Raw genomic sequence first — 19,091 nt, 5'->3', positions numbered from 1 at the left:
ACACTGCCTGAATATAGGGCCAGCCTAGTACATTTTGGTACCTGAGGCAAAGCACAGAATTGTGCCCCCCTCCCACCAGGGAAGAAAAGGTACACCAGGAACAAGGTGGGGAATAAAGAAATATACCAGGATGTGCTTCCCATGTGGCTTCTGCCGTATGAGGCAATTGCCTCACCTTACCTCATGGGTGGGCTGGCCCTGCTGGAATGCTTGCGTGGTGGGTACATTGGTGCCAGAAGGTGGAGCTAGTCTATGTGGCCCTGTGGCATCCCTCACATGGAGGGTTTGTATGCTTACATTGAGTAGTTAATGCATCTGAAAAGCATCTCTTGAGGTATGTGGCAGTAGTAGACTACCACCTGTTAAGGAAGTGAGAGAAGTGGAGTCAGAGCCCCTTGCCTTGATTATCCAGGGGCTGTTTTCTGCAAGATTGGAACTCCTATCTATCTATCTAATCTATCTATCTATCTATCTATCTATCTATCTATCTATCTATCTATCATCATGTCATAATCAGGGGGAAACACCAAAGGCTTTCATTATCAATTGAAGTCTGTCCCCATGTTCAAATAATGAGCATGAGCATCAATAGGAACTGTTAATGATTGGTTAACAAGCAGAAACATTTCCTCTTGATTAACACCAACATTCCAGATTAAGGAGGAACCAAGCACAAATCATGCCGGAGACAGAGGCTCGTCCATGGCAGGAACACACTCCCAGGTTGCACCCATTCTGCCTTTCAAGTTGGCAGACACAGACTTAAGTGGCACAGCGGGATGTGGTGAGCTCCCCAGACTCCACTGGAGAACATTGCCAAGATTTTTGCCTCATAAATACTGGCTTTCCCCTGCCTGAACCTCCCCGCTGCCCACAGAGGGCAGCGAGGAAGACCACCATTGACTTGTGATGTAGCCGGAAACCCTGAAATACACATCTCTTGAACTTTCCAGAGTTACCGTACTCAGTGGCCAGTGGTCATCAAAACTTGCATGTCACATCAGATTGTAAATAGGGAGGAAAATAGAAAGATCTGTAGTTTGTTTGAGACCACTGATGAACACGATCATGAGTGAGTGTACTCAAAATACAGATAATTTCAACACAAAGGATGATAGTTGTTTAGACAGGCCAATTCTAATTACCATACAGGCAACATGCTTTATGAAAAAACTGTCACTTCCTTTTGTGAAGTTATTTATTTTTTAGTATAATTTGAAGGCACTGCAAAAAGATCAAACTTATCCATCCTTAAAGAAATCAGCCCTGAGTGCTCATTGGAAGGGCAGATCCTGAAGTTGAGGCTCCAGTACTTTGGCCACCTCATGAGAAGAGATGATTCCCTGGAAAATACCCTGATGTTGGGAAAGATGGAGGGCACAAGGAGAAGGGGACGGCAGAGGATGAGATGGCTGGACAGTGTTCTCCAAGCAACTGGCATGAGTTTGGCCAAACTGCGGGAGGCAGTGGAGGATAGGGGTGCCTGGCGTGCTCTGGTCCATGGGGTCACAAAGAGTCAGACACGACTGAACGACTGAACAACAACAACAAATAATTTGAAGGCACGTGAGACCTTGCTGAAGCCAAGCAGGTGTGGAACTCGATAAAGTCCAGATGGGAAACTGCTTGGGAACCCCAAGTATATCACATTGAGTTCCATGATAGAAGCAAGGTGGGATCCAAATATAAGAAAATTATAATTATATGTACCTGATGCACTTTAAGATGTTGAATGTTGTGAAGCTTGCCCCAGAGAACACTCTGATTGCAAGCCTCACCTCCTTCCTAGACAGCTATGTAGTCTCAGAATGAAGCCCATGTAGGTCATTGGATTAAATTTAGCAGCCAGGTTTGAAAATCTTCTATTTCTCAAGGTAGGTCTCCCCTCTCCCATTTTATTCTCCATATCCAGCCTGCCCCACGACCACACCTTGCATCAGGGATAGCTAATGTGGTTCCCTTCAGATGTTGTTGTACTACAGTTCCTATTATTCCTGACTGTTGGTCATGGGGTAGGGGCTGATGGGAGTCATAGTACTGTATTTAACTACAGTCTGCCACATTGGCTGCTACTGCCCTGCATCTGTCTATCTGATGCCTTTGTAGATCTGTAGGTCCACATGATGCTCCCATAAAAAAGTTATCTACATGACTGTATGACACTTGCACAAGCAAACAATTAATACAAAGCCTAGATGAGTTTCTTTCAAATGAAATACTAGTTTGTGGATGCTTTCTCAGGAACATTGCAGTGTGTAGCAAGTCTTCTTTGTTGGAATGGCAACTCTGTGTTTCAATGGCATTTAATGGCCCTATGATTGTGCCATAAAGGACCAGGTTGATAACTCTTGTCTGTTCAGATCAATGTCCAAACCCTCATGCTGAGGGCAGCCCATCAGCAAGCAATTGCCAAGAGGCACCCTTGAGAAGCAATCTCCTCTCTCTTCTCTTTGACAGAGACAATGTCCCTGAGATCTCTTCCCATTAAATCTGTAGCTTTCATATCTCTTGAATCAAATCAAACTTTGAAGGTGGTGATGGTGGGAGTTTAGGATTTTATTTTATCTTGTCTATGGCAAACCTCCCCCAAGAAACCTGAGTCTGAACAATAATTTGAAAGGGACAATATTTAAATTAAAAAAGGTGCACAGACTAGATGGATAAGTGTTTCAGTATGGAAGGAGAGCCGGAGAACCAGGGCAGAGGGGAGAAGAAACGTGCATCTCTTTGAATTGTCAATATCTCAGGGCAAGGTTGCTCCAGACGTAATGAGAATCCCTATGAATTATCTCTCGCCTTTATTGTCTATTGCTACCAAGGAAAGGGGGAGGAGGAGAGCAAACCAACTTTTTTTTTTAATTTGGACAGACTTAAAGAAGTGGCATCAAATTTGAAGGGCACCCTATCAATCTGTTGTCCTAGCTGCATGAAATTGTATTTCCCTGCCACTTCATATCTTATTTGCAGCAGCTGGGCTGTAAGTCATTGGTGATAACATTCTTTATTATGCAGCCGTGTTTATGAACTGTGCCTGGAAAGAGATGATAGAAATATGCAGCAATATGCAAAGGGTAAAGGGGGGGGGGAGAGAAATGGAAGGGGAGGAGGGGAAATAAATGCTAGTTGCTAAGGCAACCAGGGGGCTATTTTGGGCATCAAATTTTTGCAAATGATGAAAAGCATTTTTATGCAGTGGTTGGTCTTGCCATGAGGAGAAAGGGTGGAGGGTACACAGTGAACTGTGAGATAATATTTGAAAAGGCTGCAGTTTATTTTATTTTGCTATGTTTAAATTTTAGCTAGATCAGATCCAGGGTGCCCCCGCCCCGCTGCAAAAATGACTTTGGATTAGGAAAGGAAGTTGATGCATGCTGATTTGGTATGAATTGTGGCTGTTTTCACTAATACACACAAACACCATCCAAAAATTGTACCATCTTTCCATAATATCTTTCTTTTCTTTTCTTTTCTTTTCTTTTCTTTTCTTTTCTTTTCTTTTCTTTTCTTTTCTTTTCTTTTCTCAACTTCTTGCTAAATTTTAAAACAAGGCACCACTCTTAAGACCCACAATAGATGTGACTTCCTGTACAATATCCTCCTGCAAGCTGAACTCCCAGAAAGACTCAGTGTGCCTCATAAAGAAATATTAGCCTGATTTCTTGAGCTGATTCCCCACCCCCTCCATCTAGAGTTAAAAAAGCTAATTTAAAGATGACCTTGGGTTTCCCCAGGGTCTCTGGTTTATCAAGGAAGAGAAAAAGTGAGCTGATAGAACCAACTGGGGCTTCATTTATTCAGACATCCCCTCTGGAAACATCTGGGTTAGGGCGTTCTGGGTGGGTTGGCCAAATAAATAAGCTGCTGAGAAGGAATAAGATGCAAAGCAAGAAACGACTGGGCAAAAAAGCACCCAGAATTCAGATAAGTAGCATTTCATGCCAGAAAATTTCCCTCTTAAAAGCAAGAATAGCTGGAAAGTAGGAGGTTGCTTCCAGGTGTGGGGTCTAGAGCAGGAATGGCTAACCTGTGCCCCCCGATGTTACTGAACTACAACTCCCATCAGACCTGGTGGCCAAAGCTCAGTGACGATGGATGCTGCAGTTCAGCAAAATCTGGATGGCCACAGGTTAGCCACCCCTGGTCTAAAGCAACCATCTCCTTTTGGGTATCACATCAAATAGTTCTTTCTTCCACGCTGACTGATCCTGCTAGTCTGTCTTGACTGCAACAAACTGGAGAGGAGATTGGGACTGGCACTCTGATTCAGAGTGCATATCACTTATGAAACCGTTTATGTGGAAGTGCTGTGAGAAGGGGTATCTTCACTATCAGTCTCAGGAATGGGCAGACTCTGGTGGTGTTTGTCCTCAGACAGCATCTAGAATTTGCCTCTGAGCATGAGTATTGTAATTTTGGCTCTCATGCTAGTGGCCATCTCTGCATCTTATGACAATTAGTGCCATAAACTGGTTATGCATTGCGTGGAAAAGGAGAAAGCCTGCTCTTGGGAAAATAGGAGGCTGACTTAAAGTGAGTCAGACCATTGGTCCATGTAGCTCAGTACTGTATTGTACACTGACTGGCAGCAGCTCTTCATAATTTCAGGTAGAAGTACCTGGAGATGCTGGCGATTAAATCTGGGACATTCTGCAGGCAAGGCAGATGCTCTGCAACTTTTCATTTTGTTTATCCTGACCTAATACCAGAATTCTAGTGTATTATTGAAAAACTAAACAAAAAACTCATTTGAATTGCCATTTTAGCAATGTGGCTTTTCCCCAATTCCCAATTTATTTTCCAATTTATATTTCCAATCCAAAACAAATGTTAAATACTTCAGGGTTGTTGTTTTTTTTTAAAAAAATCAACGGGTGATCACAATTAAATTAATTAAGTGCTTAGTGCTAAATAAATAATGTATTGGTGGCGCTGTGGTCTAAACCACTGAGCCTAGGGCTTGCCGATCAGAAGGTCGGCGGTTGGAATTTCCGCGACAGGGTGAGCTCCTGTTGCTCGGTCCCAGCTCCTGCCAACCTAGCAGTTCGAAAGCATGTCAAAGTGCAAGTAGATAAATAGGGACCGCTCTGGCGGGAAGGTAAATGGTGTTTCCGTTATCTGCTCTGGTTTGCCAGAAGCAGCTTAGTCATGCTGGCTACATGACTCGACAAAACTGTCTGCGGACAAACGTCGGGTCCCTCGGCCAGTAACCGAGATGAGTGCCGCAACCCCAGAGTCATTCGCAATTGAACCTAACTGTCAGGGGTCCTTTACCTTTTTTACCCCCCCCCCCCCAATCCTGCATGGCCACTCAGGTAAATTGCACCTTTCTCACCCACAGCAGCAGCAGCAGCATCGCAGCTACTGGTATGAATGAAATGCAGCAGGAGGCACATATAGGGAAAGCGCAACAATCCCAGTCGTGTAGAATGTTTTTTAAAGTCTGTTTGTAGCTTAAAGTGGAAGAGCAACAATTGATTCACACTACCAGTTGCTTGTCTAAAATCAGCTAGAGAGGCCATCCTTTCCCCCTATCCATGGTGCTGGTAAGTCTTCCCTTGTGGCACCCAGAATGCTGTTCATATCCTCTCTTACCAGGAAACTGACCCATCGTCTTCAGAATTTCTGCCTTGGACAATACCTTTTCTTGTCTAGAATATTGTTCCATTCCTCAGAATTGATCAGAAATTCTTCCAGGGAGATGGGTGGAAATAAAATAAAGTAAATGGTGCCAGTTTTATCCAAAGAGGCTAAAGTTATTTTGGGAGGGGCGCTCAGCCTTTGAGCTACTTTAAAGATGTCAAAGTAGAAATCTGGTTTTTGATATAACAATTCCATCAAATCACTTGTCACATACCCTAGAACTTTTCATTATGTTCAGTTGTGGACTACAACTCTCCATCAGCCCCAGCCATCATGGCCAATACCTAGGAGGTGGGTAAGATCATAGCCAAAAACATCTGGAGGGCACCACATCGGCAACCCCTGATTTACAGGACCTTGAAGGTATTGGTAACATAAAGCTAGTGAAATTGATAGTTTCTTCCTTCTGTATCATTGCACATCTGCATTATTGCTCTTGTAAGCTTGTGCCTTATAATTAAGTAGTGTGCAATACTGACTTCCACTTGTAATAATTGAATCATGGTAGCTTTGTGAATAATTATAAAAGTGAATTGTTGAGACCAACAAGCTCCTGTTGAGATAATATGGCTTGTTTTCTGAAATTAACCTAAGGATCACATGCTTGGGGGGGGGGGGTTGTAAAATGTTATCAAATCAGATTGAGGAATGCCTGCTATACCTCTTGTTTTCAGCTAACTAGAGTAATTTTCTCTCCAAACAAATGGCACAACCCAGTCAAAATAAAGCACATTTAAATCCCATTGATTTCAGTGAAGTAGAGATGACATGAAGGCTGGCAACTTTAACTCCTTTTTTTTAAAAAAGGAATTTATTGGTATTTTAACAGGCAACTTTAACTCCACCATGTGATAATCCCTTGCAGACAACCACAGTGCCTGGAAACAGTCAGTCAGGTGTATCCACAGCAATGACCAGAGAAGGAATGACCGCTGGGAGGAGTGCAGAAAAAGAAACGCCATCGTATATCTGCATCAGCACAACTAGACACTTTGATCTGCCCCAGCTACAACAAAACATGTATCTCTCATATCAGTCTCTACAGCCACAGCAGGCACTGTAATTTGACTTCACCCCCAAGACACACTGTTCCATTGTCTCCTAGGACAGATAAATGCCAACCAACCAGAGAGGACCACATATTTAACCCATCCAATGAGAGAAAGAAAGATCTCACGTCTTGAAGGGAATTAAGCGGCTTTAAACTCTGGGTTCATGCACTAAAGCAAAATGACACATGATTAGCAAGTTTCCACCACTGATACACTCAGGGTACCACTAGGTTGAAGGTCAAGGAAATAGCTCATATAGCTATATTTTCCACATATTCTTATACACATTCTTAGCAGTTGTGAGTTATCCAATGGAATGAGATCCATAAATAAACTAAAAAGCACCTAAAGAATGGTAGAAAACTACAATTGACATTCGTGACTTTTAGACATTACTGAAGGATGAGATTAATTCTTAGCATTCATGTATCAGTGTTTCAGCAATACTTACAGCAAACATGTAAGGCAGAGGTAGAGAACCAGATGTTGTTGGACTACTCCCTGCCATTTGGCCATGCAGGCCGGGGCTGGTGGGAATTGGCTATTTTCAATTATTTGTCTTTCTATTTTCTTGCAAGGGACTGGTTTGGATGTTTGAAAGTCCTTCATGTGGGGCAGCCCTGTGGAAAATACCATATAGAGATAGAAAAGTCTGATCCACCTTCTGGGATATGATATATGAGATTAAGAAAATGTTGAAATATACATATGTTAAAAAAACCAAAAGCATTTCTACTGGGAATTGTAGGTGCAGAAATTAACAGACGAGATATCAAGCTTTTCTTATACGCAACAACGGCAGCAAGAATTTTATTAGCACAGAAATGGAAACAAGAGGAATTACCGACAAAGGAAGAATGGCAATTGAAGCCAATGGAGTATGCGGAACTGGCCAAAATGACGGGAAGAATCCAAAAACAGCGGGACCAGAAGATCATCAAGGACTGGACCAAATTTGTAAATTATTTGAAAGACAATTGTATTCAATCAAATACATTGGTAGGATTGCAAGAAGCTTTGTAAGGAAAGGTACAAAAACCACTGCAGATAAGAATAAGAATGTATGATTTTATTTTTTTAAAGCAATGGTTAAATAGTGAAAATGCAGAAATTTGAAATGAAAGATATAAAATCATAAGGAAGGTTTGAAGGAAGTCAGGGCCCTAAAAAGCCAAAATGTATTATGTAAGAGGAGATATTGCAATGGAAAGTATTATTGTAAAACTAATAAAAATGATATATATATATATAAAAGAAAAGTCTGATCCACAGTGTATGTTTATTCAAAAATGCGTGTTTACTTAGAAACGTCACATTGTGTTTAGCGGGGGGGCTTTACTCCCTAATAAGATAGCAGCCCTGATATGGTGTTTAGTTGACTAAGACCAAGGAGAACTAGGTTTGACTTCCTGCTCACTCATCCATGAGTCTCGCTGAGTGAATTGTGACCAGTCATGCACATTGTCAGCCTAAACTGGTTTTTTATTTTATTTTGAATATTTGTTGTCCTGCCTTTCCTAAAAGTTAACGGCAGCTGACAGTAATCTATAACCATAGAATATAGAATCTTAGAGTTGGAAGGGACCCAAGGGTCCTGTAGTCCAACCCCCTGCAATGCAGGAATCTCAGCTAAAGCATCCGTACAACCACACGTCAGTAAGTGTCCAAATAAAAACAATAAATACAAATGCAACACAAATATACCCTACCCTATGGTTGTTAGGATACAGCGGGATAATCCCCATATATACTATGCCATCTTAAATTCCTTGAAAAAAATGAAAGGATAAACATAGCAACACAATACATATATTGTACCTAACTCAGTGAATCTGTGGTTATAGATGCCCTGGAAAATGTATTACTAAGTTCATGCCAAACACCACCCAAAAGTGGTACCTTTAGCTGTGAATGTGCTGGGTCAGACTTCACTTTCTCTGTGTTTGGCTGTGCCCACGATGCTGGCCTTGAGTGCTGCTGTAGTGCTGTTAGCTGTGCAAGCAATGTTATGGTGATAACTAGGGATGGAAAACAAGTATCGCTATGCACCTTTAGTGAACCCAAGGCAAAGCAAAAAGTACCTACATGTGCCTGTCCAGAAAGGTTGCACTTATACATGGAAGTCTATACCTTCTGATATTGAATACAAGTGATCCAAGAACCACACAGAAATATAGAAATAACTCAGCCACATAAAGATACCCATCATATGTGGGTGGCAAACTCTCAATGCAGCCCTTGGACTGCAAAAGCTTAGTCTCTTCTGTGGATTGCTGATATGATGAACGGAATTCTTTCAGGACTTCTAAATGGTAACCATAATTTTAATCATACAGAATAATTCATTTCACAACTGTTTTCAATATATTTCTTTGTAGAAACTAGCCATACCTGGTTAAAAAACAGGATGTAAGTACTGTGCATCTTATTGACACTGAATGGTGATTGATCTTTCGAAATATGGCAGTTCTTGAACTGTTAACAAATGTCCCTAAATAACAAACACTTATTTGGATATCAAACAACCACAGCTCAATTACCTGCATTTTTAATAGTTGATAACAATATGACGGCACTCTTTCTTTTTCCTAGGACATGGAAACAGCTACATGTGAATATAAAACCAAAGTAAACGAGGATCTCTATGAGAACAGAAAGGTCAGTCTCTGAAATTTGCTTCACATGCTTTCACTGTTGCATCATTCCAGTAGATATTTTAAAAACCCAACCCCCTTTTCTCGTATATACATTACATGGTGCATAAAGTAACAGGCAGCCCCACAGGAATGCTCAAGATGTCTCTGAGATAAAATATATATGCATGTGATCTTTTTATTGGGGTGGGGATTTCCTTAACTCATAGCAAACTAATTAATGCGGCATAAGTTTCCTGAAGTAGGGGTATATGGATGTGGTGCATTTTTAAGAACCATGCAGTTGTATGTGCTACATAGAAATAGTAGGAGCCAAATCCCACAATGGGAAATGTAGCTTAACAATGATTTGCAGGTTTTGCATTTAAATATTATATAGAATGTGAACTACCTATTTTATTCTTATGTCAGAATTGTGTTTTCCACTTGCACAATGGTTTTAGCATAAAGTATGCTTTAAGTAAGAGACTAGACCTTGATTGACCTTAGTGGTACTAAATGATCTCAGGAATCTATGGTTGCATAAACAGGTAGTCATAAGCTTCCAAGAAGAACATTGCAGAGAAGCTGTTGTAATGTAACATTTTGTGAGTGTAACATTTTGTATGGATTCGAAGTGGATCGCTCAACAGCAGGCATAGGCAAACACCGGCCCTGCAGAGGTTCGGGGCTACAATTCCTATCATCCCTAGCTAACAGGACCAGTGGTCAGGGGTGATGGGAATTGTACTCCCAAACATCTGGTGGGCTGGAGTTTGCCTATGCCTGCTCAACAGACTGTCTGACATTACAGTCTATCAGCATTCTGGTTTAGTTGCTTACCTTGGGACCTATGAAGGCTGGAGGCCACTCATTTTTAAAAACTTGTTCTTTACTCTTGAACATGGATGTGGTCCTCCAAATCTTGTTGAACTCCATCTCCCATCTTCCCAGCTAGCAAAGAGGCCCAATGGCCAGAGATTATGTGAGCTGTAGCACCGAAGCATTTAGACACCCCTGTTCTACACCATCAGTTCCAAAGAAAATAAAATATGCTTCTTATCTCAGATGTCAGAACCCCAAATCCCACCTTTACTGTTTTAGATGGCTTTATGTATAGGATCTCCCTGTTTCTGTAAGCCACTTTCGCATGAAACTGGAGCATTTTGCTGTCAACATATTATGGGGTGCCAGAAAGAAAGCCATTTCCAATCCTCCTTAAATGCCCAATTGATCTTGCCTCAAAGTCTAACAGTCTTTCCCCCCCCCTCCCTGTGACAATTGTAAATTATTCTTTTTAAAAATTATTATTATTATTTTCAAGATGCTCTCCCCCCCTTCCGATGTACTGCACAATAACTCTCCCCTGGAAACCCAGCTGAATGTATAATTTTTTACCACTCTGACTGTCAGATGCTTAAAAGCTACTGCTGGAGGTGTTTGCATAAAAGAGTTCCTTTGTGGATCTCTGAGAGAATCTAGCAATGTTCTTGATAGTATCCCACCATGCTGATAAGGGCTGGCTGCTCTAGTTGCATCTGACTTAATGACTATGCATGCTTTTTCTCGGTGTATCCATCCCATCAATTCTATTCTACATTAGCATGCAGCTTGTGGAAAGCTTGTACAAAGCAGTGGAATTTGGGAGCTGTTCAAACCTGTTTTGGGTAGAAAAATAAATGTAGAAGAACAATACATACAGGAAATCTGGACCTTTTTGTCTTTGGGCTTGTTTCCTTGCATATGTCCAAGTTCCATGCCAGAGAGGGTGTAGGAGGGTGATGGGGTTCAAAAGTTCCACCTGATTAATTGGAGTCTACTCCATTTATGTCATGATAGATTTGCTATTTTTAAAGGAAGGTTGGTATTGTAGAATTGTTATCTGATACAAGAGACAATTGTCTGTAACTGAAAATTGGTGGGGCAAATTCCCCGGACCTTTTTTTTTTTGTCCTCAAATTTCTGATTATTCAGTTGGCCTGGCACTCCGTGTGAGCTCTAAAAAGCACATGGGGATGCTGTGTGTATGGAGATTTCAATTCCTTTCAGCAGAGGGAGTTGATAAGTCGGTGCTGCGGGATGCCTCTGCAGACTGGCTTCCTCTTTGGAAATGCATCGAGAAGTGGAGCAATGCACCAGAGTCCCCACACAGGCAGAACAGATAGCTGGCTTGGAAGTTTTAAAGCATTTGTTTTCTCCTTCCCCAACAGCTCAAGGCCTGAAAAATACTTCAGAACAAAATGTAAATATAGATAGTCATTGGGGGAGAAACATAATGCATTTATGTTAATGCCAGCTTACACTTACCCTATTGGGAGCTAGTGAAGACAGGAAGAAAAACAGTCAAAACATACATGATATTTGGCTTTTCTCTAAAGAAGGCCTGTCTGTTTCAAACTTCAGGAATCCTCCTAAGAATGCTCCTCTGCACACCCTTTCTGTTTAAACACTAAGAAGAGATGTGAGAGCTAAGATGGAAAAATTGTGCTTTTGTTCCCCTACCCCTCAACCCCAGCTCCCTGCTCGATGCTCCTCTTGGTCTACCCATCCTATTAGGATAGACACCACTACGCTGCCTATTGGGATATTTACTAGCACTGTGGGTGCACCCATGGTTTGGGAAGGCTGAGGCTATTTCTGCATACATGCATGCATGCATATTCCCAAATGGTACACCCTTTATCCCACCAATTTCTTTCTGGCACAATTCAAGGGGATGGAGTTTACCTTTAAAGCCATATATATATTAGGTCTAGGTTAGTCATCTCCTTTACTATCCTGCCCTAAGACCTGATGGGGTGCTCTTCTCTGTCCCAAATCTGGCAGATTTTTCAAGTAAGCTGAGAGAGCGCCTCTTTGTCCTCCATTCCTTGAGAGGGATCTTTGGACTCCCCTCTCCACCAGTCTTCCACCAGCTATTTAAAACTTTTAACAGTGTTATTCAGACTTCCTTTGCTGTAGAAGTGCTGTCTTTACTGTAAAAGGACAGGACAGAAAATTCCCCAAAACAAATAAATAAGCTGCTCACCTACAGCCATCTGGAACTGCCATCAAGTCCCATGTAAGGATATTTATTATTACATTGTGATCTGAAAATAGCAAAGTATGCAATCTGGACAGAATTGCATCTCTGAACTAGACTGAAGCCAGGAGTAGATGACCATTGTTTAATGAATGCCAGAGACTTCGGTAGAATAATAGTAAAAGTCTAATATTATTTTTAAAAAGACTAAAGAATAAAACTTCACTTTCTATGCCAAAAAATACAGTATATGACATTGCCCATCATAGGTGCCAAATCCTAGGGGCTGTGGGGGGCTTTGAGGGGGCTGGGCCCCCCAAAAGTTGATGGGCATTCCCATTCAAATGGTGTGTGTGCACTGCGTCATGTGATCAGTTATGCAGGGCAGGGCTTTCCTGAGCCCCCACAATATTTTATTCAAGTTGACACCCCTGTTGTCCGTAGAAGGCATTGTTCTGAGTTCAAGGTCACATATCACTACAATCATTGTATGGTGGAAAGTGGAAGACAAAGGAAAAAAGGATTGACACATGGGTTTCTCTGTGATTCTGCACCATGCCATATTCAGATGTCTGGAAACCTTCTCAGGAGAAATTGAATATTTTAGGATGAATATTTCTCTTTTGTATCAGTTTAGGATTCTTCTTGCTGTGTCGTTATTCCACACTTACTCTCACCCCATCTTTCTTTTGTTGGCTGCCACATAATAGTTGTTGTATTGTTTGTTTGTTTAATATACATCCCTTCATCCGAGGTTCACAGGGCAATTTACAGTATAATACATAACATAACAAAAACCAAAAACAGTAACCGTCCATCACCCAGCTTAAAAGGCCATAGAATGTTCAGTCAGCAAAAGGCCTGGTTATAGAGGAACCTTCTCTTCTGGTGCTGCTGCTGAGAAGGCACTGTCCCAATGTACCTGCTAAAGTGTACCACTCATTGATGGTTGGGGAACTTCCTGTAGGGGTGAGGATGGTGTGTGTTGCTCCAATGCAAGATCCTGGACTAGATGACCTTCAGGTTCCTTCAAGCCTCACAATTCATGACTGTTTAGTAAAATATATAAAGTCAGATTACCACCCAAAAGCTGCCCGTAGGACATAATTCTTCCTGCTTATGTTATTAACGAGGCAGACCTGTTGTCCCCTTACAAGCTGCAAATTACACAGGCAAATGTAATTACCCATTCCCTTTGTTATTAGCACTCAGTGAGGAAGTTTCCAGCCACCCTTCCTTTCATGGCATTTCAAAGCTTTCTCATAAGATGCATTCCTGATATTAAAGACAATGAGATGTCCTTAAAAAAAAAAAAAAGAATTCAATTAAACATATGCCTACTGTGACTCTTTATTCACAGCAAATTGTCTCTGTAAATAATCTTCATCAAAAGTCAGAACCAATCCCCATTAGTTGTTTAGATTAATTAATGAGTCCCCCTGGAGCCACCCAAATGAATTCAATTTAAACGTCAACAACTTGGCTACGGAGTTTCCCAGGTTGGCATTAAGACAATATTAAACCTGCAATAAGTCACATTTAAAATGTTAATTCGGAGAAGCTCTCCATTTAGAGCACTTAATTAAATCCTTAAATAAACTGCATGGGCTCTGTACCAGATGGTTCTGCATTTTCATTGCAGCAAAGAGCCTTGAAGTCATTGAGGGAAGTAATATCGTAGGCATGGTGAAGATAACCAGGATATATAGTGTAATAAAATCTAATCTTGTTTCCAGCCGGGAGATTCAGTGTATGTACACAACCCAGGCTAAAATTGTAAGTTAATTACATTAACCCCAGTATACTCTGGTATCTGAGCAGCCACGAGACAAAATTAGTCTTTTCCCATCATAAGATTCTTTTCAACTTCACTATATTAATTTTTCACCAAATACTTACTCATAAGGAAAATTGAAGTTAATGTAACCAAAGACAAAGTAATGCAGTCTTAATATTCTGAAGGGATTAGAAGGGGCTGCATAAATACACTCAGCAAATGTCAGTCACTTGGAATGGATTTTAAGGAAGTGGAGGGGGAGGTGCAAAGGGGAAAAAAATTATAGCATCCAGCTGTGTTATGCATTATGTTGAGGTGCCCTGGAAGTTACTATTTCAGGAATGCAGGCCTTCAAATAAATAGCTTAAGAGAGGTGGCCTGCTGATAGGAAGCTGGGATCCTGAGTGAACGCTTTGCATGGTGGTGGCTGTAAATCAAGGTGGCAAGTATGTCTTCCCTCTTACCAAAGGCTCCCATACGACAGGTAGACACTGGAAGTGAACAAAAGGGGCTGGCTCCAGCTGATGAGGGTGATCAGCAGGGTACTCAGAAACTGAGACTCCTCCTTCCTCTTTCTGCCTTCTAAAAGTTAAAAGAAAATACGTCGCATGTGACATTTTACCGGCAGGGAAATAAGTGCCATGTAGCAAAGAAAAATCCACTCCTAGTGACAGATAGGAACATATGGTAATCCGGGAAAACCCAGATTGCCATTTGCTCCTCTGAAGCGGTTTTCCTGTGGGGAAGGGAGTGGAAGGAAAGGAAATGTGGATAAGCCCAAGCTTGGCTTACCTCTGAACCAAGCCAAGACTAGCCATACAGGTGAAACTCGAAAAATTAGAATATCGTGGAAAAGTCCATTTATGTAAGCCATTGTTTTCATTAGCTACTGCAGTTTAATATATGAGGTAGAATCATATATAATATAATCATATAATCATATATATATAATCATATATATATAATCATATTATATAAAAGGTGAAACTAATATGTGAGATAGACTCATGACATGCAAAGCGAGATATGTCAAGCCTTTGTTTGTTATAATTGTGATGATTATGGCATGCAGCTGATGAAAACCTCAAAGTTGAAATTGTTAATTTGGGGTTCTCATCAGCTGTACGCCGTAATCATCACAATTAAAACAAATAAAGGCTTGACATATCTCGCTTTGCATGTCATGAGTCTATCTCACATATTAGTTTCACCTTTTAAGTTGAATTACTGAAAGAAATGAACCTTTCCACGATATTCTAATTTTTCGAGTTTCGCCTGTATATGGCTCGCCCATTGCTAACTTATACTCAGATGTTTCAGGGTTGTGCTCTTCACATTGATTATTTTGAGCAGAACCAAATACTGGAGTGTACACAGTCTCTTTCCCCCAAGCAACCTTAGAGAAGCTGTCCTAGCGCTACAGGACATAAGAAGCTGCCACTGAGCCATTTCCCTAGCCTAGTACCAGAGTGAGTGCAAGCCATGCCTGGGAGGCCTAACCTTATAAAAAAAAAAACTATTTTAGCTTTTTTTGTAGATCAGGAGGGGGAAGAATGTGGAGGGGGTGGGATGCATAGCTGTCAACTTTCCCTTTCTTATGGGAAATCCCCTTATTCCAGGTCCGTTTCCCAATGCAAAAAAAAGAGGAAGGTTGACAGCTCTGGTGGGATGCTTCAATAATCACCACTTCCTGAGCTCCCCTCCAAATGGAAGAGCAGCTATAATAATCTGTGTGGTACCATTTCAGTTGATTTCAGTCTCCAGCCACCATTATGCTTCAAAATCAGCTCTTCTTTAAAAAAAAAATTAAAAAAGAGCTCTTCTTAAAATGAGAAGGAAGATGGATTTTACATCTGGGGTTGCAGCGCTCATCTCGCTTTACAGGCCAAGGGAGCCGGTGTTTGTCCGCAGACAGTTTTTCTGGGTCATGTGGCCAGCATGACTAAGCCACTTCTGGCAAAACCAGAGCAGCACATGGAAATGCCGTTTACCTTACCTACTTGCACTTTTTGGCGTGCTTTTCAACTGCTAGGGTGGCAGGAGCTGGAACAGAGCAACAGGAGCTCACACCGTCGCGGGGATTCGAATCGCCGACCTTCTGATTGGCAAGCCCAAGAGGCTCAGTGGTTTAGACCACAGCACCACCTGCGTCCCATGTAGGGATGGAAGGATATGTCAAATTTGGTTCCCTCAGTTGTTGGCATCTGTCTTTCTTGGGAGACAATGTAAGAGTGTGCCATCAAGGGTGAAGTCAAACCATTAGAGAGTTACAGCACCATCTGTGACTGTAGAGACCAATATGAGAGAGACATGTTTTGTTGCAGCTGGGGCAGGTGAAGGCGTCTGGTTGTGCTTCTGCAGGTGCACCATGGCATTTATTCTTTCTGTTCTGTTGAATTCACTGTTCTGCTTCAGTTGGGATGGTCTTTACTGTTCACTTGTTTTTAATGTATAATTGTAACCTTATAAATAAATATAGGTCTGGGAAAGACTTCCTGCCTGAAGCCTTGGAGAGTTGCTGCCAGTCAGTATAGACATATCAATGATCTGACTATAATAAGGAAGCATCCTATGCAGGAAAGTAGGGTGTGCAGCACAGGATCAGCACCAGTCAGCTCACTTGTGGCTCTATGTACCGGTAGATACCAAGGTACTACCACCCAGCTGATTGTAAAGCAAAAAGATAGTGGCAGCTTCTAGTGTTGGTCCATGGAGTTGCCCCAGCCTCCTTTGCAAGTAATCTCAGAGTGATTTAGAGTCTGACAAATGTTTGCAACAGGCTGTACCCAGTGACATCCCCACCCCTCATATACTTGCACGTATGAAGTATTTATGGTACTGCTGGTGAATAGCTCTGTGACACCCTCTTAGCTTCGAGGACAGTGTTCTCGAAGCTAACAACATGAGTCTGACCAAACTGCAGGAGGCAGTGGAAGACAGGAGTGCCTGGTGTGCTCTGGTCCATGGAGTCACGAAGAGTCAGACACGACTAAATGACTAAACAAACAAACAAACAAACAAACAAACAAACAAACAAACAAACAAGCACCCTCTTAGCATGCTGCTTTTAGCCAAAAGTGAGCATTGGGCACGAACATTGTGCATACAAAAGTCCCACAGGTGAACAGCCACAGCTAGCTGCAACAATGTCACCAGCTAGTGTCCTGACCACTGTGTGCTTGCATAGGCTTTGTCAACCAGTGTCAAATGCAGCCCTATAATAACTAGCTCCTAATGCTATCTGCATGCTCTTAGGTTCCTGCAAGTGACCTGCTTCCCCCAAACGACATTGAGAAGTGAGGAGATCTTGACACATTTGTGGAATGTCAAGCATGACTCAGTTCGGGGAGCTTCTCCCACCTTTGACTAATTGCTGACCTGACATCTTTCTGATAGTGACCTTGTTTCAGCTAGTAATTCAAATATCTTTCAGTGTCAGAAATAATAAGTGCCACAGTGAGATGAACAAGCAGAGCTTAAGTTGAGCACAGATTAATGGGGTTTTAATATTCCTAATTTAATCACTCCTTTCTGTCTGAATGTGTGCAACATGATGTAGCAGCTAATTATTTTTTTAACCATGATGGGGATCTTTCCTAATCATTTTTATATTTAACATGGATGAAGGAAGGGCAGTGATTAATGATGGAATAAATCTTATGACACAGAAGCAAGCACAAGATCAGTTGAAAATATGGCTCTCTGGTGTGTATCTGTGTGTGTTTTAACCCCCGTTTTCCATGCAAATCATCACCAGCACATTTTCATTTCATTTGTAAGATTTCTGCCACTTCCTACCCCTCAAAAAAGGGAGGGACCCTGAAAGTTTTATTTTAGAGTAATTCCACTAACAGATGCCTGTAAGCATCTTTCAAAATGCTGAGGTACTCCTGAAACTTTTGACTCTAATAGAATCGCAATTACAGTGGTACCTCGGGTTAAGAACTTCATTCGTTCTGGAGGTCTGTTCTTAACCTGAAACTGTTCTTCTTCTTCTTCTTCTTCTTCTTCTTCTTCTTCTTCTTCTTCTTCTTCTTATTATTATTATTATTATTATTATTATTATTATTTTGAAACTGTTCTTAACCCGAGGTACCACTTTAGCTAATGGAGCCTCCTGCTGCTGCCGCGCGATTTCTTTTCTCATCCTGAAGCGAGGTTCTTAACCCAAGGTACTATTTCTGGGTTAGCGGAGTCTGTAACCTGAAGTGTCTGTAACCCGAGGTACCACTGTATTTGCATTTGCAGGAAGATCGGTGTCTTTTCAAACATTTGTTCTTGACATAGTGTTCAGAATTACAGGTGAGGCAGAAACCTGCTTTTTGAATCTCTCTGTTGGCCTAAAATGCAGTCAACTGACCTTCCAAGATGACTGCACTGAGTAAAATGATCCTGTTTCTGAAAAATGCATGGTCAAAGGATCAAATTATCGTTCTTTCTTTCGGCATTGGTTTTATGACTTTGTTGGGACCCTGGGTCAGTCCCTTAACGAAATTCAGTGCCATGATCAACCAGGCTGCATCATATACATATCCAGTTCTGGTTCAGGATGATGGCAATATGCCAGATATTCCCTCCCACTCTTGTGACAAGGAAGGGCCGTCTAAAGAACTTCTGAGATAGGTCATTGTGATGCACAGACCTAGAGAACGACCACTGAAGTGGCAACCCAGGCATGCACTGCTCTCTGCTCTTTTGTGCACATGTGTAACATTTCCAGGATATAATAAACTTGCTAACTTAAAAAAAAATGCAGTCAACTGCTTTACAGTTTCACCTTGTGCTGAAGTAGTGAAGAAAACCAGGTCACTGGAATCATAATGTCAAGTTAAGGCCAAAGCTACCTGGAGTGGAAAGTGTGTTTGTTTTAAAGAATTCCGATTCAATATGGTCATTGGATAGTTTCCCCCCCAAAACTTTGAAAATGCATTTATTCAATGTCAAGCATGATTTTTTTTTGGTAGGTT

At 41.5% G+C, this 19,091-nt stretch overlaps 1 protein-coding gene and 1 long non-coding RNA gene across 3 annotated transcripts in view; both read left to right on the top strand.

The window, feature by feature from the left end:
* LOC117041092 overlaps nucleotides 1-19,091 on the top strand; it is a 157,003-nt gene that overhangs the window by 38,468 nt on the left and 99,444 nt on the right. For both annotated transcript variants that reach the window (XR_004425930.1, XR_004425929.1), the window contains one exon: nucleotides 9,285-9,350. This is a non-coding gene — a long non-coding RNA (uncharacterized LOC117041092). The remainder of the gene's footprint in view (nucleotides 1-9,284; nucleotides 9,351-19,091) is intronic.
* LOC117041091 (NADH dehydrogenase [ubiquinone] 1 alpha subcomplex subunit 3-like) lies at nucleotides 18,493-18,747 on the top strand. The gene has a single exon (XM_033139450.1). The coding sequence runs from the start codon at nucleotides 18,493-18,495 to the stop codon at nucleotides 18,745-18,747; it is 255 nt and encodes an 84-aa protein (XP_032995341.1).

The sequence above is a fragment of the Lacerta agilis genome, chromosome 2 (assembly GCF_009819535.1).
Source record: "Lacerta agilis isolate rLacAgi1 chromosome 2, rLacAgi1.pri, whole genome shotgun sequence".
In the NCBI taxonomy this organism is placed as follows: Eukaryota; Metazoa; Chordata; class Lepidosauria; order Squamata; family Lacertidae; genus Lacerta; species Lacerta agilis.
The sequence above is the reverse complement of the archived record's forward strand: the minus strand, read 5'-3'. Positions and strand labels throughout refer to the sequence as shown.

Coding starts and splice junctions, on each gene's coding strand:
- LOC117041091 (XM_033139450.1), top strand. CDS start 18,493: ATGACTGCACTGAGTAAAATGATCCTGTTTCTGAAAAATGCATGGTCA.